This window comes from Neophocaena asiaeorientalis, unplaced genomic scaffold, assembly GCF_003031525.2.
Source record: "Neophocaena asiaeorientalis asiaeorientalis breed wild unplaced genomic scaffold, Neophocaena_asiaeorientalis_V1.1 scaffold45, whole genome shotgun sequence".
Lineage (NCBI taxonomy): Eukaryota > Metazoa > Chordata > Mammalia > Artiodactyla > Phocoenidae > Neophocaena > Neophocaena asiaeorientalis.
In genome coordinates this window covers 13,325,745-13,347,122 of record NW_020174642.1, presented here as the reverse complement: position 1 = coordinate 13,347,122, position 21,378 = coordinate 13,325,745, and the positions used below count along the sequence as shown (strand labels likewise).

The 21,378-nt window shown below is 47.4% G+C and overlaps 1 protein-coding gene across 4 annotated transcripts in view; it reads right to left on the bottom strand.

Moving 5' to 3' along the window:
* The window catches only part of PCNT (pericentrin), a 94,683-nt gene that overhangs the window by 25,352 nt on the left and 47,953 nt on the right, over window positions 1-21,378 (bottom strand). For 3 of the 4 annotated variants that reach the window (XM_024758236.1, XM_024758238.1, XM_024758237.1), the window contains exons 23-29: window positions 17,263-17,492; window positions 16,750-16,866; window positions 16,608-16,619; window positions 15,637-15,843; window positions 13,415-13,585; window positions 5,944-6,825; window positions 5,331-5,516 (exon numbers count right to left, since the gene is read on the bottom strand). In XM_024758236.1, coding sequence (XP_024614004.1) covers window positions 5,331-5,516; window positions 5,944-6,825; window positions 13,415-13,585; window positions 15,637-15,843; window positions 16,608-16,619; window positions 16,750-16,866; window positions 17,263-17,492 — 1,805 coding nt within the window. The remainder of the gene's footprint in view (window positions 1-5,330; window positions 5,517-5,943; window positions 6,826-13,414; window positions 13,586-15,636; window positions 15,844-16,607; window positions 16,620-16,749; window positions 16,867-17,262; window positions 17,493-21,378) is intronic. The other variant, XM_024758240.1, reaches the window with a different exon arrangement.

Sequence of the window (21,378 nt, the reverse complement as noted above, 5' to 3'; positions counted from 1 at the left end):
CCCTTTGTCCCTCTAGACTCTTAAGATTTCAAGTTTTTAAAAATCCTATGAAAGACAGACTCAAGGCTTAAAGCTCATTGCCTAAAAGGCAACTGTTGGAGAGGCTCCTAGAAGGATGGCAGAGCCGGCAGCACCGGGAACCCCTCTCCCGCCTGGGCAACTACTGCACTGGCAGAATGTACCTGATGTAACTATTCTGGAAGTCTGCAGTCTGCTGAAGGCTTGCAACTTCCAGGGGAAGATTTGGAGGGTTAAACTGCTCTCAGCTCTTAGCACAGGAACAGCTACCCATTCCCCACCCCAGGACCCAGGAGGCAGCTGTACATGTGTCCCTGGAGCATCTTGCAGGACCTAGGGTGGGCAGAAAGGACCCTGTCCTCCAAAAACTGGGAATCAGCTCTGAATGATGCTTCTGATCACAGAGGAGCAGGCAGAGAGGCAGGAGGCCACGGCTGTTGCACCTGCCCCCAACTGTTCCAGCCCCTGCCCTTCTGGCTGAAGTGACTTCCAGGGGATTGAAAGGACTGGTGCCCCTTTTTCCCCACCACTGCATTTTTCTCTTTTTCCCTTTGGGGAAAAATTTAAAACTAGGACATTCAAAATCAACTGCATATACAGAGGAAATTCTAAAGTGAATGCGTGTGCCTGGGTAAAGGCACAGGCTCAGAAAGGATCTGAGAACTTAAGTTTACATCTCAAGCTGATCCTTAGCACAAAAACACCAAAAAAAAAAAAAAAAAACACACAGTAACAACAACAAAAAAGTAAATACTGAGAAAGAGGGAGAGTCTGATTTCTAGATTTACCACATTAATAGATTAAAAATATTCAGTGTTCGACAACAACAACAAAAATCACGAACAAGGAAGTATGGCCTAGGCATAGGAAATAAGTGAGTCAACAGAAACCATCCCTGAAAAAGACCTGATGATGGATCTACTAGACAAAGATTTTAACACAGCCTTCTTAAAGATGCTCACAGAACTAAGGAAAATGTGAAGTGAAAAAAAAGCATGAACAAAATAGAAATATCAATAAAGAAAAAGAAATGAAATTCTGCAGTTAAAAAGTATAACTGAAATTAAAAACTCACTAAAGGGATTCAAAGGTAGATATGAGAAGGCAGAAGAAAGATTCAGTGGATGTGAAGACAGAACAATGGAAATTATCAAGTCTGGGGAAAAGAAAAAACAAGATCGAGAAAAGTTAAGTGGAGCCTCAGGTAACTGTGGGACACCACTGAACAAACCAACATACACATAATGGGAGTCCCAAAAGAAGAGAGAGAGAAGGAAGCAAAGAGAATATATGAGGACATAATGAATGAAAACTTTCCAAACTTGATGAAAGATATGAACATAAATACCCAGGAAACTCGACAAACTCCAAGTAAGATGAACTCAAATAGACCCACACCAAAGACACATAATAATCAAACTTACACAAAGCCAAAGACAATGAGAAAATCTTGAAAACAGCAAGAGAGAAGTGACTTGTCACATACAAAGGATCCTCGATAAGCTTATCAACAGATTTCTCCACCAGAAACTTTGGAGGCCAGAGGACAGTAGGTCAATATAGTCAAAGTGCTAAAAGAAAAAGAACTGTCAACTAAGAATCCTAAATACAGCAAAGCTCCATCAACAGTAGGTTAGAAATTAAGACATTCCCAGATAAACAGAAGTTGAGGGATCTTGTTAGCACTAAAACCTGCCCTGTAAAAAACGTTCAAGAGAGTCCGGCAGGGGAAATGAAAGAACCCTAGACAGTAACTCAAAGCTGTATGGAGAAATAAAGACCTTAATAAAGGTAAATACATGGGCAGTTATAAAAGCTAACGTTATTGTAACAATGGTTCATAACTGCGCTTTTTGTTTTCATCATGAACTAAAAGACTAATATACATATTCCTAAGTTATTGGTCTAAAAGTATTACTGTAACTTTAGTTTCTAACTCCACGTGTTGTTTTCTACATAATTTAAAAGATTAATGCATTTAAAGGAATTATTAGTTTATGTTTAAAGGCACATAAGTATAAAGATGGCTTTTTGTTACATCAAAAACCAAAAGGAGTGGGGATGGAGCTACAAAGGAACAGTTTTATGTGTTATTAAACTTAAGCTGGTATAAATTCAAGTCAGAGTGCTTTATGTTAGGATGCTAAATGTGAAAATAGCAAAAGAATATACACAAAGAGAAGTGAGAAAGGAATTTAAACATTTCACCATTTTAAAAAATCAATTAAACATAAGAGAAGAGGGGCTTTCCTGGTGGCACAGCGGTTGAGAATCCGCGTGCCAATGCAGGGGACACGGGTTCAAGCCCTGGTCCGGGAAGATCCCACATGCCGCGGAGCAACTAAGCCCATGGACCACAACTACTGAGCCTCTGCTCTAGAGCCCGTGAGCCACAACTACTGAGCCCACATGCTACAACTACTGAAGCCCGTGTACCTAGAGCCCGTGCTCCACAACAAGAGAAGCCACCACAGTGAGAAGCCCGCGCACTGCAACGAAGCATAGCCCCCACTCGCCGCAACTAGAGAAGGCCCGCGCCCATCAACACAGACCCAACACAGCCAAAAAAAAAAGACACTATCCACAGAGTAAAAATGCAACCCACAAAATGGGAAAAAATATTTGCCAATCATACACCTAATAAGGGATTAATATACCCAGAAATATATAAAGAACTTGTAAAACTCAGTCAAAAAAACATACAAACTGATTCAAAATTTGCCAAAGGACTTGAACAGACATTTCTCCAAAGAACATATACTTGAAAAGATATCCACTATCACTAGTCATTTGAGAAATGCAAATCAAAACTACAATTAGATACACCTCACACCCATTAGGATGACTACTATCAAAAAAAAAACCAGAAAGTAACAAATATTGGTGAGGATGTGGAGAACTTGGAACTCTTGTACACTTTTGATGGGAATGTAAACAGGTACAGCCACTGTGGAAAACACTACAGCAGTTCCTCAAAAAATGAGAAGTAGAATTACCATATGATCCAGCCACTCTAGTTCTGGGTATATACGTAGAAGAACTGAAAGCAGGGTCCCAAAGAGGTATTTGCACATCCATGTTCATAACAGCACTATTCACAACAGTTAAAACGTGGAAGCAGGACTTCCCTGGTGGCGCACTGGTTAAGAATCCGCCTGCCAATTCAGCAGGCACAGGTTCAAGCCCTGTTCTGGGAAGATCCCACATGCTGCGGAGCAACTAAGCCCATGCGTCACAACTCCTGAGACCGCATGCGACAACTACTGAAGCCCGCGCGCCCTAGAGCCCGTGCTCTGCAACAAGAGAAACCACCGCAATGAGAAGCCTGCGCACCGCAATGACGAGTAGCCCCCGCTCGCTGCAACTAGAGAAAGCCTGCATGCAGCAACGAAGACCCAACGCAGCTAAAAAAATAAATAAATAAATTTGTTTATTTATTTTTAAAAAAGTGGAAGCAAACCAAGTGTCCATCGACAGATGAATGGATAAGCATACTGTGGTGTATACATACAATGGAATATTATTCAGCCTTAAAAAGGAAGGAAATTCTGATACCTGCTATGACATAGATGAACCTTGATGACATTACATTATGCTGAGTGACATAAGTCAAACACAAAAAAACAAATACTGTGAGATGCCACTTATGTAAACACTTAGAGTATCTCAAAAATCATACGGAAACAGAAAGCATAACGGTGGTTGCCAGGGCCTGCGGGAAGGAGGAAATGGGAGTCATTGTTTAAATGAGTAGTTTCAGTTTTACAAGATGAAAAGAGCTATGGAGATGCATGGTCACACAACATTATAAATGTATTTAATACGATTGAACTATACGTTTAAAAATGATTAAGATGAAAAAGAATAAAAATAAAAAATAAAAAGAAACGTGAACTTAATATGGATACGACAGGTGAAAAAAAAAATGATTAAGATGTAAATTGTACATGTATTTTGCCACACACGACACAAAGAGAGGCAACTGTTATAACCTATTTCTGTGGCAATTTATTGAGGATGTAAGTTTCTTGTTTTTGGGTTTTTTTAAGGAAAAAGGCCTGGAAGGTTCTATATGCAAACATTGGAAAACACAGAATTGTAATTTATGGAATGAATTTGGAATTTCCTTGTCAGTGTGTAACTCCTAAAAATTTGGCGACCAGCTCAGGATATCCCAGGGCCGAACTCTCTTTTAAGAATTTAAAGAAATGTTCTTATCACAAGGATGCTGAGACAAGTTTGCTACACAGAGTAGGTGAAGGTTCTCTCCAAACAGAATGTATTTCCTGAGGGCATCTGATAAACACATGACATCAGATGCAGGCTTCCTCTATCAAAACTGCAGACCCAGGGCTTCCCTGGTGGCGTAGTGGTTGAGAGTCCGCCTGCCAATGCAGGGGATGTAGGTTCGTGCCCCGGTCTGGGAAGATCCCACATGCCGTGGAGAGTCTGGGCCCATGAGCCATGGCCGCTGAGCCTGCAGGTCTGGAGCCTGTGCTCCGCAACGGTAGAGGCCACAACAGTGAGAGACCCGCGTACCGAAAAAAAAAAAAAAAAAAAAAAAAAAGAAAAAAAACCTGCAGACCCAGACCCAGAGGCCTGTGTGCTGTGGGATTCAGAATCTTCCAATTTCCAACACGGTGCATGTGGCCCGTGGCACATCCCAGAAGCGCCCCCAGGAGGTGAGGGGCTGGTGTGGACACACCAGCAGGGTGAGTGGCTCACGAGAGCCCGCATCTGAGCAGGCTTCAGAACCAAGCCCACTTTTGGTTCTCAAACATCTCAGCTCTGCAACAATTTGATGCTGCCGACCTGCACCCTCCCCACCCTGGAAAAGAAAAGGCAGCCTTCTTGTAGCTTCTGTCCTGGTGATCAGAATTTAAAACTGTTGAATCGTAGATTACTCTGCTCTTCTTTGCTGGGAGGACAAGTGAAAACATGTAGGGAAAACACCTGAGGTTCAAGCAATAAATGTGAAGCCTTTGCAAGTGATGAAGGTTGTGGAAGCAGCACAGCTGTGGGCAACTGTCCTCACACAGAAAATCCAGACACAAGCCCTGAAGCCCAGTTAAATCCTACTGGTATCAACTATGAGGAAAAAGTAACTGACTGCTCACTTTTCACAGCTGATTAGACCGTGGGAAATCTCAAAACGGATCTGACCAGCACTGCCAGAGCGGCGGGCCTGGAGAAGGCGCCCCTGGCTGCGGTCCTTGTAACCTGCCGTCGCAGCAAAGACGCCGAGGGGGTGTCTACCCGCGACCAGCTGCCGTGTCCTGTGCCCCCCCCAACCCCCGAACATGCCCAGGCACCTGAGCTGTTCCCGACACTCCGCTCTCTGCAGGCAGGCACATTTCCTTTTTCACTAACAGCAGCTCAGACTCCAGTTGCCGCTGGCAGACCGCGAGCACCGACATCACGCTGTCCTGCTGGCTGAGACCTGCGCGGGCCAATGTCGGCAGGGCTTTGGCCAGCTGCGGATCCTCCTTAATAGGGCTCTGTGATGAGCAGAGAAAACAAGGACAATGCTTATGAGCACACAGCCAAAGGCATCGCAAAGTCAGAAGTGCAGTGAGGCTACCTCAGAGTCCCAGGAGCTCTGCAGCCGGAGCAGCAGCTAGCAGGCGCCGAGGGAGAGCCACGGCTCAGGGCCAGAATCACACACATGCATGGAGCAGGGGAGCAGCAGTGCACACAGCAGGTCAGCAGGTGCTGGAGCTGGGCAAGCCACGAAGACGGCCCCCAGCAGACACGGAGCACAGCACAGCTGCCCCCCGGCTCCCAGACACACGCCAGCTCCCCAGACACACCCCAGACCCCCACGTGCACCCCCAGATCCCCGGACACACCCCGGCTCCCCACATGCACGCAGCTCTCTGCACACATAGGCTGCGCCACCTGTGGCCTGATGAAGAAGGAGCCCACCTGTGGGTTACCGCCATGGCCGTGGGGGGCCTCAGCCAGCCACCTGCCACACACGTCCTGTTCCACCTCTTCGTGGCAGGAGGCCTCTTCTCCCCAGGATGCCCGCCCCCCGGAACTGCCTGCCACTTGGGCCCCGTGCGCCTGCTGCTCGTCCGGCTCCTTCTGGCACCTCAGGAAGCGCTGGTTGAGCGCCTGCAGCTGGCAGCTGAGGCGGACGCACTGCGCCCGGAGCCGCTGCAGCTCGGGGGGCTCCCCAGAGGCCGCCAGGAGCTGCTGCTCTAGGGCGCAGCGGAAGCGGGCCACGGCCGCCAGGATGGCCTCCAGCTCGGCAGAGTGGGCTGACTTCTGCCGGTGCAGAGCATCAATTTCTAACTCTCTCTCTGCGATCTTTGCTTCCTTGGCTCGCAGGGCAGCTTCAAACTCACGGATCTGGGAGGCCAAGGCCTGGACCTCGGCCTCCCTGAGGGCGGCGCCGGGCCCCAACGCGGCCAGCTGCTGCACGGCCACCTCCTCTGCGGCCTGCAGGCGCTGCTGGAGGGCCTCGAGGGCCTGGCCGTGCCCGCGCTCCTGCTCGGCCAGCAGCCGGCTCAGGGCCTCCTTGGCCTCGAGGGCGGCACGCAGCTCGCCCTCCAGCTCCACGCAGGCATTGGCTCCTTCGGCCGGGAGGCCCAGCAGCTCGCTCTGCAGGCTGGCGGCTCTGCCGTCACCGGCCTGGGGCGCTGCAGGTCCCCCGAGTGGGAGCTCCCTCTGCAGTTTCTCGATGACCTCATGGAGCTGTTCAATCTCCTGTGCTTTATCCTTCTGTAACCTCTCTTGGTTCTCTCGCAAATTCTCAATAATGGATTTCAGCTCTTCAATTTCAGAACTTCTGTTATACGCAACCTGAAGAAAAAGCACATTTCAGAGGCAAATGACATACATCAACTTCAGAAGTTCCCCTTTCCACTTACAGCTGGGCCTGAACTCATTCTTACAGAAGTGGAGACTTCGCATCTTAAGAGTAGCTGTGGAAGTAACTAACATCACCAAATGACACTAAGATCTGAAGAACACCCAGAACACCCAGCTGCTTCAAGTACGTCAAAATGGTCAAACATTCGTATCTGCAGTTGCTGCTTTGCTGCTCGTTCAAACGCTTCATTAAGGCCACACCCATCGCTGCGACAGACCCCAACCCTCGGCTGCCAGGGTTCAGGGGAAGCTCTAACTTGGCCACGTCTCAGTCGATGACACTACACATGAATGTTTTCACCACCTTTTAAATGTCTATTTTCTTAACATTTAAACAACTTTGATTTGTTTGATTTTCCTAAAGGGGTATTTAGATTTTAGGTGTCATTCCAACACCAGAACAGGAATAAAAGTGAGAAGATCGGCTGAGGGAGTTTGCAGTCATGAAGAACATGAACGAGCCAGAGCACACAGCACGCTTTCCACGCTGTGCACTGCGGGGATGCGGGGACTCAACATAGCGGGCATCAAACGATGCTTCTACTTGTGCTATTTAATCTAATTCTCAACAATTTTAAGATAAGAAATGTTATTGTTCCTACTTAAAAGATGAGACAGTTGAAATCTAGATATGAAATATCTTGCCAAGACCACAAAGACAGTAAATGGAAAATCAGAATTGAAATCTGTGCCAATATGGCCCCAAATTACATTCTCTTAAGATTACATCAATAGTAGTGACCGAAAAATTTAAAAGTTCTAACCAATCTGTGTTCTAGTTAACAATTTTCAAGCAATTGATTACAGTAACATCTTATATGTCCTAAAAATTAAGAGTTTCATACAATTCTTGGTTTCACTAGTACTACTTAACCATTACTTCAAACACAAATCCAAACCTGGCCCATAGTGAAAACAAAAATAAGAAAACTGATGTTTGGTTTTGGTTTGGATGGCGTAAGCTGTACATCACACTCAGCACATCTGACGCCACGGTATGTAGTTGGCAAAAGAAAAGTTCTCAGTGTGAGGCAAGACCCTCTACCCAGCCCCACGCTGTGTGCTGCACAGAGCCACGTCTCCCCACCCACAGACGACTGAAGGGAGCCGGGGGGGGGGTAACTGTCTGCACACGTTCGGCCTGACGCACTCAGCGCACTCAGCGCACTGAAAACGTGTGCACAACAAAAGTGCCCAAGTCACAACACAAGCATCACACTTCATCAAGGCTAGCGCGTGAAAGTGGTGTTAAAAAGTAAGACACCAAAATCTAAAGTAAGTCCTCTAAGATACAGTGCGGTTGGAGCAGGTGAGGAAGCAGAGGCGCAACGACGGTCACAAAGCCCAGAGAGGGAAGAACAGAACTGCAGTTGCAGAACATAGCAAAAGGGCCAGAACACGTGTGTCGCATCTCCCTGGATGCGGGAGGAGCGGTGCCTCTGACACGCGACAGTGCACAGTGCACGGGACAGTGCCACGCACCCCAGGCAGCTAAGAGTGAGGCTCAGAGGGTGCTTCTCTCTCAGCCAGCGGATTCTGTGGGCATCTGGAGAGTCAGCACCAGCACGGCGTCACAGAGGGCCCACAGAGCTCCACAATGGGCACGCAGACCGACTCCGTGAAACCCAGAGGTACATCCCACCTGCCTACAGGCCCAGGACGTCATGCTGGGGATTCTGATGCAGCAAAGGCTACCAGGTGGGGGAGTTTCCATCTTTCAGGCTGTGCCATCAGGCAGTGCAGCCAGATGAGGCCGAGAAGAGGGAACTGGGGCAGCCAGGGCTGCCAGGGCTCTGGAGAGAAAAAGACAACAGACAGAGAAGCAGGGAAGGGAAACCAAACTTCATGTGATCTCTACAGGCAAGACACAGTGCAAACTTTAAGTCCGACCAACATGACTACCACTAAAAGAAAAATCTCACTGTTTTGGGAAGCAAGAGTTTCCACAACATTATTTGCAGAATATCAAGGATGCAAATCAAAATTATTTTTAAAAAAATCAGCATCACGTGGCCTACTCTGACATGAAAAGACAACCAGTGACAACTAAACTGAGATGACAAAAATGCTGCAAGAAGCAAATAAGGATGTTATAGCTGTGTTCAAGGACATAAAGGTAAGCATGTTCATGATAAACAAAAAGATAGGAAATTTAGAAAATCACTCCAATGGGCTTGAGAAAATCCTGAACATGACAGAGTCCAAACTCTGAAGAGTCACAGACATTATCCCATCAGAGGAAAAGAATTATAAAAAATGCACACAGCTTCCAATACCCATAGGACGATGTAAAAGGTATGGCGTATTTGTAACTGGAACTCTAGAAGAGAATGATGCAAAAAAATACCTCAATAAATAATGGCCCAAAACTTCCCAATGCGAAATATTAATTTAAACAATCCCATAAGTATTGAGGAAATTGAATCTGTAATTTAAAAACAAAAAGAGAACTTGCCAGGCCCAGATGGTGTTACTCAACAATTAACACATTATTGACAGGAGACATATTAATACATTTTTTGTTACCCGAATGTTATTGACTGGAGACGTATCAATACGTTTTTAGAGAGTGATACAATTAACATCACTGCGCAAAGATGCTAAAGCTTAAAACGGATCAAGGGTTCATTATACGACTTACGATTGTCATTATCATTCACATTTTGCTCTTAGGTTTTTGTTCCAACATTGTGTATATTATAAATGTAAAATTTTCAAAAATGACGCCTCGTGAAATTTTGACTGAAGAAGAATTTTTCAGTGAATTTTTGCAGATACTTTCTCTGATTGTCCAAGCAACATATATACTAGTGTCTCAGAAAATGGTAATTCTTCAGAATATAGTTCTGATTCAGATGATGTGAATATTAGATCAACAAAAAGACAGAAAACCTTAGTGATTAATTCCAATACGGAAAGTGAAAATGAAACTCATGGTGCTGGAGAATGCTCCTTTGCTTCTACAGAAGCATGGACTGAAGACAACATTTCACAAAAATTAGGAGACTTTACAGGTGCATTAGGTGTAACCATTGTAATAACCTGCAAAGTGTTACTGAAATAACAGAATTATTTCAGGCTGGGCAAAATAAAAGTCGCCAGCCACAGGTGTTAGTTTCTGCAAAAATCCCCCCATCAGTAATGAGTTAAATAATAAATAGCACTAATACTGAACAATCTTTTACAGAAAACAGAAGAGGCAACAATTCATTCAGTGAGGCCAATATTACCCTGATACCAAAACCAGACAGATATCACAAGAAAACTACAGACCAATATCCATGATGAATATATAAATTCTTAATAAAACACTAGTAAAGGGGCTTCCCCGATGGCGCAGTGGTTGAGAGTCCGCCTGCCGATGCAGGGGACACGGGTTCGTGCCCCGGTCCGGGAAGATCCCACATGCCACGGAGCGGCTGGGCCCGTGAGCCATGGCCGCTGAGCCTGCGTGTCCGGAGCCTGTGCTCAGCAACGGGAGAGGCCACAACGGTGAGAGGCCCGCGTACAGCAAACAAACAAAACACTAGTAAATAGAATTCAGCAGATATAAAAGAACCATACACCATGACCAAGTGGGGTTTATTCCAGGGATTCAGGGCTGGTTCAATATTTGAAAATTCATCAATACAATCTACCATATTAGAATTTAATGTTAAATAAAACACACCGTATTTTAAATTAGATGAACATATCATTTAAGATAGCACAACAAAAAATAAAGTACCTAGATATAAATCTAACAAAATATATACAGGATATATAAAATTGAAAACCACATATCACTGAAAGAAATCCAAGAAGACAAATAAATGGAGACTTACACCATGTTCATGGTTTGGAAGACACAAAATTGTTAAGGAAGTGCTAATCCCTATCCTTTTCAAACAATTCCAAAACACTGAAGAGGAGGGAACACTCCCAAACTTATTCTGTGAGGTCATCAGTACCCTAATACCAAAACCAAAAAAAGACACTACCAAAAAAGACAGTTACGGCAATATCTCTAATGAATATAGATGTAAAAATCCTCAATAAAATATTAGCAAACCAATCCAATGATACATTAAGAAATCACACACAATGATCAAGTGGGATTTATTCCAGGGATGCAAGGAGGATTCAATATCTGTAAATCAACCAATATGATACACCACATTCCCAAAAGGAAGGATAAAAATACACAATCGTCTCAATAGATGCAGTAAAAGCATGTGCCAAAATTCAACATCCATTCATGATAAAAACTCTCATCAAAGTCAGTAAAGAGGAAATATATCTCAATATAATAAAGGCCATTTATGACAAATCCACAGCTAACATCATATTATTGGTGAAAAGTTGAAAGCCTTCCCTCTAAAATCAGGAAAAAGACAAGAATACCTACTCTTGCTACTTCTATTTATCATAGTATTAGAAGTCCTAGCCACAGCAATCAGACAAGAAAAAGAAATAAAAGGCATCCAAATTGGAAGGGAAAAACTAAAACTATCGCTATTTGCAGATGATGTTAATACTTTATATAGAAAACCCCAAAGTCTCCAACAAAAAACTATTAGAACTAAACTGAAATCAGAAAAGTTTAAGGATACAAGATTAATATACAGAAATCTATTGCTTTTTCTATACATTAATAATGAAGTACCAGAAGAGAAAGAAAACATCAAAAAGAATAAAATACTAGGAATAAACTTATCTGAGGAGGTGAAAGACCTCTACTCTGAAAACTATAAAACACTGATGAAGGCAACTGAAGATAATACAAAGAAATGGAAAGATATTCCATGTTCAGAGATTGGAAGAATACTGTTAAAATGTCTATAGTACCTAAAGCAATCTACAGATTTAATGCACTCCCTATGAAAATACCCATGACAGGTTTCACAGAACCAGAACAAATAATCCTAAAATGTATATGGCACCACAGAAAACACCAAATTGCCAAAGAAATTTTGAGAAAAAGAACAAAGCTGGAGGTACCATGCTCCCTAACTTCAGACTACACTATGAAGCTACAGTAATCAAAACAGCATGGTATTGGCACAAAAACAGACACACAGATCAATGGAACAGAATACAGAGCCCAGAAATAAACCCACACCCTTATGGTCAATTAATCAACAACAAAGGAGGCAAGAATATACAATGGAGAAAAGACAGCCTCTTTAATAAGTGGTGCTGAGAAAACGGGACAGCTACATGTAAAAAAATGAAATTAGAACATTCTCTAATACTATATACAAAAATAAATTCAAAATGGATTAAAGACCTAAGTGCACAGGACTTCCCTGGTGCTGCAGTAGTTAAGAATCCACCTGCCAATGCAGGGGACACAGGCTCAATCCCTGGTCTGGAAAGATCTCACATGCCACGCAGCAACAAAGCCCATGTGCTACAACTACTGAGCCTGCACTCTAGAGCCCGTGAGCCACAACTACTGAAGCCCGCGCGCCTAGAGCCTGCACACCTCAACTACTGAGCCCATGCACTTCAAATACTGAACCCATGTGCTCTAGGGCCCACGTGCTACAACTACTGAGCCCGTGTGCTGCAACTACTGAAGCCCATGCACTGCAACAAGAGAAGTCACTGCAATGAGAAGCCTGCGCATGGCAACAAAGAGTAGCCCCCACTTGCCGCAACTAGAGAAAGCCTGTGCACAGCAATGAAACCAAACAGCCAAAAATTTAAAAAATAAGTTAAAAAAAATATATATATATAGCTCCATAAAAACTGTAAAAAAAAAAGAAAAAAGACCTAAATGCAAGACCAGATACCATAAAACTGCTAGAGGAAAACACAGGCAGAACACTCTGTGACATAAATTATAGCAATATTTTCTTGGTGCTGTCTCCTAAAGCACAGGAAACAAAAGCAAGCATAAACAAATGGGACCTAAATAAACTTAAAAGCTTTTGCACAGCAAAGGAAGCCATCGACAAAATGAAAAGACAACCTACTGAATGGCAGGAAATATTTACAAATATTAGGACCAATAAAGGGTTAACATCCAACATATATAAACCGTTCATACAACTCAACATCAAAAACACAAACACCGGGCTTCCCTGGTGGCACAGTGGTTGAGAGTCCGCCTGCCGATGCAGGGGACACAGGTTCGTGCCCCGGTCCAGGAAGATCCCACATGCCGCAGAGCAGCTGGGCCCGTGAGCCATGGCCGCTGAGCCTGCGCGTCCGGAGCCTGTGCTCTGCCACGGGAGAGGCCACAACAGTGAGAGGCCCGTGTACCGCAAAAAAAAAAAAAAAAAAAAGATCTAATATTCTAATCGATTTAATAATTATTAAAATCACTTTGAAAGATTTAAAGTACGTGCCAGAAAAACTTACTGTCCTATATAATCCACATAGAAATGTTAAAATTACAAAGCGTACACAGTAATGACAAGCCCACAAACTGTATCGCTTGGATGTCCTGTCCTCTACACAGAAGCGCAGGGGAGGCCACCAGCAGACACGGAGCAGTGAGGGGACACTCCCACAAGGCCCGCCCCACACGCACCTCGTCCTCATGCTGCAGCAGCATCCTGTGCACCGCCTCCAGCTGGACTTCTGCATCGTCAGGACGGTTGCCCGCAGGTGACCCCAGGCATTTGCCCTCATCCAGTTTAGACTGCAGTGTGGACACCAGGAGCAAGTTACTCATCTGCTGTTCCTGTAATGCCTCTTTGTCCTATTTAAGAAAAAAAGATTTATTTTAGGCAAGTGTTTCAGGAAATTGGGGGCCTCAAACTGCAGCTTGTTATTAAAGTGTAGGTCATCCTCAGCCCTCCTGGAGCACACCTGCGCACACCTGCACATGCCAGACACGCCATCCACAGACCCAGCCATGCTCCAGAGCAGATGCCTGCCTAGTGGAGGGTGCAGCCCAAACAGAGCCGCCACGTGCGCCCGAGATTCCACTGCAAGGAACTTATCCCAGTCATTATTCAACAAGGTACCAAAAGGGTCTCCAGACTGTCAGCAAATTGTTTTAACTGGGAAGAACCTGACAAAGCACAGGGCAATGGCTGACAACACATCCACGCAATGAGTGTTAGTAGCCCAGTAAAAAGTTTTCAAGGAACATTTACTATGGATGGAATGGTCACAGCACATTAAGTAGGGAAGAAATAGGCATCCAAAATTGTACACATGGTCCAACTTTGCAGAGGGAAAAAAAGGCATTTTCTACAGCCTGGTGCCTAGTAAGCTCGGTAGCTGTTGGCTGGAGGAGGGAGCAGCCCAGAACTGTCCCCAAGCAAGGGGGGACAGAGCGAGCCGCTGGCTGACTCAGGAGCCACGGGGCCTGTGCTGGACTTCCTTCCCACACAGCACATCCTCAAGAAGGGGCCTGGGCTTCACCTAGTGGTTCTCATCAGCATTTTCAAACCAAACACACCTGATAAAACCCTCCTCCTTGAGCCAGGGTTTTCTTAGGGCCAAAACGATTCCAAAATAAAATTTCTTATTGAGCCTCAGACTTTCAAGTAACCTTTAAACCCCCAGTGACACGAGATACAAGAAACTTGGATTCCTTCAGGCTAAATGCTCAAAGGAGGGGCAGCGCTGACTGGAAAGGCCCTCCTATGCCGCCCTGCCCCACTCCCAATCAGGGGACCTGCCCACACGCAGCTTTCCCACCTCATCCTAAACTCTTAGACACAAGAACGTGCACATCCCTGAGGCGTAATTCCAAACTACAACTAGAAGAACTATCACCGGAGGTGTTTTCACTGAGGAGCTGACACAAATTCCTTACTCAAAAATTAAAATAATTATAACTAGGCTCTAGGTAAAGTATTTAATAAAATAAGCTTTCTAAACCTAAAATCTTGAAGATTTACTTAATTACTAGCGATAAACTCAAGAGTACTTGAGAGACAAAGGAGTGCTATAAAACTGGTATGAAATGTTATTACACTAAATGCGACACTGTGATGTGCAATGAGAAACACGCACCTGGTCTCTGTCCGATGCCTGGCACAGAGCGCCTGACACCTTGGTGCTCCCTGAGCGATGAGAGTGACGAAGGTGCCCTACATTCCCAACAAGCCCCTCCAGCCACATCTGAGTCTGTGTCACAGAGGTGACTTTGGGGAAGCCCCAGGCCACTGGGGCTGTTTGCCAGGGGAACTGACCATGGGGTTAAAGGGTCAGAACTTTCAGTCCCAGCCCTGGCCTCCAGGGAGGGGAGAGGGGCTGAAGGGTGAATCCATCACCAATGGCCAATCATGGCTGCATGATGAAGCCTCCATAAAACCCAAAAGGATGGGTTTCCAGGAGCTTCTGGGTCAGTACGCCCTCCCCACCTGCCCTCTGCACCCTCCATCTGGCTGTTCCCCAATTGCATCCTTTTATGGTAAACTGGCAACCCAGTAAGTAAAGTGTTTTGAGTTCTGTGAGCCACTCTAGCAAATTTGTTGAAACTCAGGAAGGGGTCGTGGGATCCTCAACTTATAAAAGTTGGACCTGAGGTGGGCATCTGGGTGCGGGGACAGTCCTGTGGGACTGAGCCCTTAAGCTGCGGGGTCTGACGCCATCTCCAGGAAGGCGGTGTCAGAGTTGAGCTAAGTCGCAGGACACCCAGCTGGGGTCGCCGGGGACTGGGGAGACCCCCACACGCTTGGTGACCCTGTGTCCACAGTGGAGCAGTCAGAGCTGGGGGTCTGCAGTGAAAAGGAAGCCCCGCCACAGCAGCTTCCCCCCTGGCCGCCCCCCTCCGCCCTGGGACCGCACGCTCGCCTGCTCCAGGTCCCTCGCAGCTTTCTGCTGTCTCTCCAGTTCTCCCTGGAGCTGCATCAGTTTTCTTGTGGTGCTGGCGTTCGTCTCCTGCAGACGTTTTATCTCCTCTTCCTGGATTAATACTTGTCTATCTGCCAACTCTTTCTTTATAATCAGTTCATTAAGTCCATCTGATTTTTCTCTCAATTTTTCTTCTAACAATTCAATCTAAAAACCACAGAAAATGCTTCAGAAGCAATAGTTTAAAAAAAAAATCCCACCTTGCAAAGTAAAGAGAGTACAACAACACAACTGTGAGAAAACTGATCCTCTACATGGTTTTCTAGACCCACGCTGCACAGTGAAGCCTGGTGAAAGAATAAGACAGAATTCTCTCTGTAATATGATACACAAAAAATAACACAGAATTTGTTGGTAAAATAAAATAAATTGTGGGAGGAAGGAATGGAGAGCCACTGAGCAGTAAAAAAAAAAAAAAAGAACCAAGCACAGATAGATACAGCACCGCCTGGGTCAGGGTCGAGAAGCAGGCTGGGTGCAAAGGTTACAGCTGCGGTCCATTTGCACAACAGCCTGGAAATTACAAAGCTGTGGAGAGAGCGCGGGTCAGCGGGTGGGAGGGAGTGGGCGCCATCTCCTGTCTGCATGTCCATACCCTGGCTGGGGCCTCCTGCAGGACATCACCATGGGGGGAACTGGTCTTATTTCCTCTAACTGCAAGTGAATCCATAATCATCTCAAAGTAATTTTAATTTTTAAAAAGAATAAGCAAATCAACTCCAGTGACCTCAGACAGGAAGAAGCAGACAGATCCGACCCCAAGCAGAAGGAAGCGAGAAAAGCAAACCAGAGACAGGGCCCCGTGCACCAACCCCTCCCTGTCTGGTCATGCAGAGAACAGGCGAGGGGCGGCAGCACCAAGGGAGCAAACGGACGACGCACAGACACAGACAAGCACGGAGCACTCGCACCTCACCATCCAGCTGCACCGGTGGTCATTTTCGTGTACATGAAAGGCAAAAAAGGGTTTAAAGGTAAAGCTTTTTTTGAAAGAAGCGCAGAGAACCACTCCCCACGGGCGGGGCCTGGCATGCAGCGGGCGGGCTAACTTACGTCGCTGTTGCAGGGACCCGGCGGACGCAGCCGGGCTGCCTGGCAGAGCTGCTCCTCCAGCCTCTGGATCTCCTGCTGGAAGTCCTCGCGCTCGCGTTCCCACTCCACCGCCTGCGCCTGTTGCGAGAGGCAGGGATGTTTGGACCATTTCCCCGAGCGTCCCCACCGCCCTTTGCAGACAGGAGCGGAGGACGGGGACCAGGCGGAAGGGGCCCCCTTGTCATGGGCACCGCGAATGACGGAGCCACATGAAGAGGCGCGGTCCCCAGGTGGGACCCGGGGCGGCTTCTGAGACATGGGCAGGAGAGACAGAAGGCAGACAGCAGAGGGCCAGCAGACACCGCCCCGGACCAGGGCAAGCTGTGCGTGCACAACACCCGAGAGACGTCCGCCAGGCTGTGCTCACGTTCATCCCGACGCCAGCACAGAAACTACTTAAAAACCTAGAATGAAGTTCACGCTACGAAGATGACCTCCGGTGACGCAAACAAACTCATCGCTCGAGACTCTTACGTCCATGAACTGGCGCTGGCGGCGCAGCTGCTGGTCCAGGGAGCCCATCTGCTGCCTCAGGGCGGAGAGCTCCTCGGCCTGCCGGGCGCACGCCTGCTGCCGCGAGAGCTGCTCCTCCAGCTCTGCCTCTAGGAGCCTCATCTGGGACAGCAGCGCTGAGCGGTCCTTCTCCGACTGCTCCTTGGTCTCCGACTGCTCCTTGGTGAGCGACTCCACTTCCTTCTGAAGAGCTGAAGGTGCCGAGGAAACAGCTGAGGAGCCCAGCTCAGGGAGCCGTGGGCCAGCAGAAACGTGGAGACGCGCGTATCCCTCCACCCCCCACGGGCGTGTGACTCAGCCAAGGACACAGCCGCCTCGAGAGGATGGATGTGCACCCTTGACCTGTCAGATCCCGAGCCCACGTCCTAATAAACAGCCACAGTTCTGCCAAAACCCACTGAAAACAAAACTGAGTACTTCTGCGGGGGGTGGCGGGGAGGGAGGAAGGAAAAATTATACTTTTTAAACGAAAATTGGCTAAAATAAAAAATTCTAAAGCCTGAGAAGAGAATACATCTTTGTGTCCCCAAATGACATATCAGGTAATTTTCTGGGAATTCTGCCTTCACGTATATTCTCCAACATGGAAAAATAAAATGTAACTTAAAACCTCCACCAGAGGAAACACCAGCCCCGCTGCGGAGGTTCCCAGCTGATGTGCTAACCGCACAGGCCTCCCTACACACCCGGGGGTGACCTGTCTAGAGGAAAAGGGTCGAGCCGTCAGCAAATCTAAAGCCGACCTAAAACGGATGGGGCGACGAGGCCACGATCCAAGGGAAACGACAGGTTAACAAGCATCTTTGGAAAAGAGGTCTCCCTGCAATGGATCCCAAAGTGCTGAAACTATCCTGAAACTGAAATGTTAAACCCATATGTTTGTATTTACATTTCACCAGCTTTCCAAAGTTAATTATTTTGGTTTGTATAAATCTGTCTTTTATGACAAACTATCACCCCCACTAATGTAATATTCTCAATATACTTCCAGGCTAACAAGTCAGCAACGATGGCAAATTAGGCTTAAACATGCAGTTAGAACAATGTCCTTCACGGGCCTCAGAGACTAGAAACCAGGGCTCGTGTGCCACTGCTGTGATGACCAGTGCTGCCTGGCCAGACACCCAGACAGGACCCGCTTCAGGGTCACACAGCCTTCGTGCAGGCAGGACTGAGGGGAGGTGTCCATGCGGCCATTAAGGCCACACAGAGGGCCAACTCCAGAATCAGGAGACCTCCTGGGGCCCCCAGTGCAGGCCCCCAGCCCAAGGACGACTATGGCAAGACAGGCTTCCTGCGGCTCAGTAACTGCAGTTAAGCATCGTTGAGAGAAATGCTTGCCCATTTTTATGTATGAATATTGAAGATCAAAGTTATCTTCCATGTAGTAGTTTGCCACAAAAGCTAAGTACTTGTCCTCTTTAGTAAAAAGTTGGCAAAACCTGACGCAAACATACAGCATATCACACAGAAGTCACTCATGTGCTGTTACAAACCTGAATCCTTGTGTGCTATAGAAACAGGAGTGCCTATAAATGAAAACACACAGCATTTTCAGAAACGAAAACAGAAAACTGGGTGACTTAGGATATGAAAGTTAGAAATAAGAGAAGGGAAAATGTCAGCAGCAGGACTCCAGGAAATGTTGTGGCCTTGATGCCAGGCCTTGGACAACCTCTGAAACGTGCGTTATTTCCGTGATGCCACTGCTTGGTCCGAATGTTGTGCCCCCAGAATTCACATGTTGGTGTTTGGAGGTGGAGCCTTCAGAGGTGATGAGGTCCTGAGGGTGAAGCCCCATGAGGGGATGAGTGCTTCTCTTATAAAAGAGGCCCCACGGAGCTGCTGCCCCTCCTGCACGTGAGGGCCCAGCGAGAAGGCGCATCCACGAGTGGGAGGCGGGCTCGCACCAGAAGGTGACCGTGTCGGCACCTTCACCTCGAATTCCCACCTCCAGGACCGTAAGGGTGAGTAACGGCTGCAGCGTAAGCCGCTGGGTCTCTGTTGAGACTAAGGCCACTGTTGGCCCTCGTGTTGCAGCAGGTCCCAGCTCCCAGGGGCTTTGCTGCTGACTTTTAAAGACAACAAGGAAAAACACAGAGGACAGATGGCATCGCCCTGAAGGTGGGCATGAGACACGCGAGAACAGGTGAGGCTGAGCTGAATTCCCCCACGGGCGCCAGGACCCCCCACCCTTTGGAAGCTGGCCAGTGTTCACGAGGAGCCAAAGCAGAATCGGGACCAAGTGGCCCCCAAGACCGCGCCTGGGAAGGGAAGGGAAGGCCAGGTGCCAGGCCGGCACGCTCCTGGCAGGGCGGCAGCACAGCGGGAGTCCCCAGATGGCCGGGCAGCTAGAGACAGGGACCAGGCAACAGTGAGGAACTAAGGTGGGTTAGCCATGTAAAGATGAAAGCAAACCGAGAGGACCCAAAGGAAACACGAGAATTTCCTGGGGATAAAACAAACGCAGGAGGAAAGACTGGCCTGGGTTGGGGAAAAGGTTCCATGGATCTGCGCCCTCCGGCCAGCCCCTACCACACAGGTGGGCTAGACCTCTCTGCAGGGGTGAGGGGCGGTCACAGTGGACGCAGGGGAGGCGCCAGGCCTAGGGCTATGTGGCCGTTCGCCTGACCCCATACCTCTGCATCTCCCACAGGGTCCCGACTCTGAAGCCCTAACGCCCTGCGCAGGGAGAGCAGGCTGGAGGTACGAGAGCCTGTGACAACAAACACAGGTCTCAGACGCGGAGGGCCCAGCCACCACTCGGACCCACAGGCCGGGACGCCAACACCCGGGAACAGGAGGGGGCCCCAGCCAGGACACTGCCCCACTGGGACGTGTGGCCCAGGGCGTCTGGGGACAGCAAAGTGTGCACACGGAAGAGACATCGGCCAAGAAGTAATGACAACAAAGCCCCAGATGTAACAAACGTCCAGCCGCCGGCAGAGCAGGGCAGGCATGGGAAACCACTCCAGATACGGTTCCGGGACATGTGAACATCCGAGCAAAGATAAACTTCTAAAAACACCTCCAAAGAAACACGATCAGATGTACCAGCAGGTGTCTGGATGCAAGAAAACAATGGTTTTTAGTCTCAAAGTATTCAAGTAAAAGAAACCAAATCTAGAATTGTGTCTTTCCAGCTACCACTTCATTTAAGGATGAGGTTGAAATAAGGTAATTTTCAGGCACTCGACGTCTTGGAAAGTTTCCCTCACGGTCCTTCTCTGAAAGCGTCCAGTCTGCGGGGAGCCGTGGAGAAAACAACCCACATCTTACTGCCATTTAGGGAGCACCCGTGCACATGGCACGGACAGACAGAGCACACGCGCTCACGTGCTCATACATGCCTCTGTCCCTGGGGGCCGAGCAGAGACGGGAAAGCGGGACAAGTTTCTGTGCTGGGGACCAAGGACACGACCTGAACGAGGAAGAAGCAAGCACGCGAGCAAAGCGGAAGGCGGCACAGTCAGCAGGGGACGGCCCTGCCCCAGCTCGAGGTGGTGGGGAGAGCAAGTCCCAGGAAGCCCCGAGCAGACACGGGAGCAGACTCACCGCAGACACAGAACTGAGAAGATGCCACGGGTCCGCTCTCAATTAGCACAACATCCATTAGACACAGTTCAAGTATAAAAAAGACAAAGCAAAGGAGGAAAAAAGAAAGCAGGTTAATTTTTTACCATCAGAAGTTCACATCAAAAAATGGAAAAGAGACAAAAGAATGTTATACATGTTAAAGCTAAACAAGATGAAGTCTGGAGATGACTGTAAATAGTTTTAATAACCCGCGCGGATGGAAACCAAGACGATGGCACAAATCACTCTTTGCTTCAAGAGGCTGCAAGCCCGTCGGAGCCACACATCCACTCAAGAGCCGTGGGAACATGAACATGCATCTCGCCCAGAAGAGGTACCAAAGACGAGGGCAGAAACTAAACAGACAACTGTTTGTTTATTAATCGGAAAATTAAAAAGAAGAATTGGAGGAAGAGAAATGAGTTTTCTGAGTTGCTTGGGGTGGTGGCTCAGCAGGAGCCCCTGAAAGTCAGAAGGTCGCTGACGCCTTTGCTGTGCGGT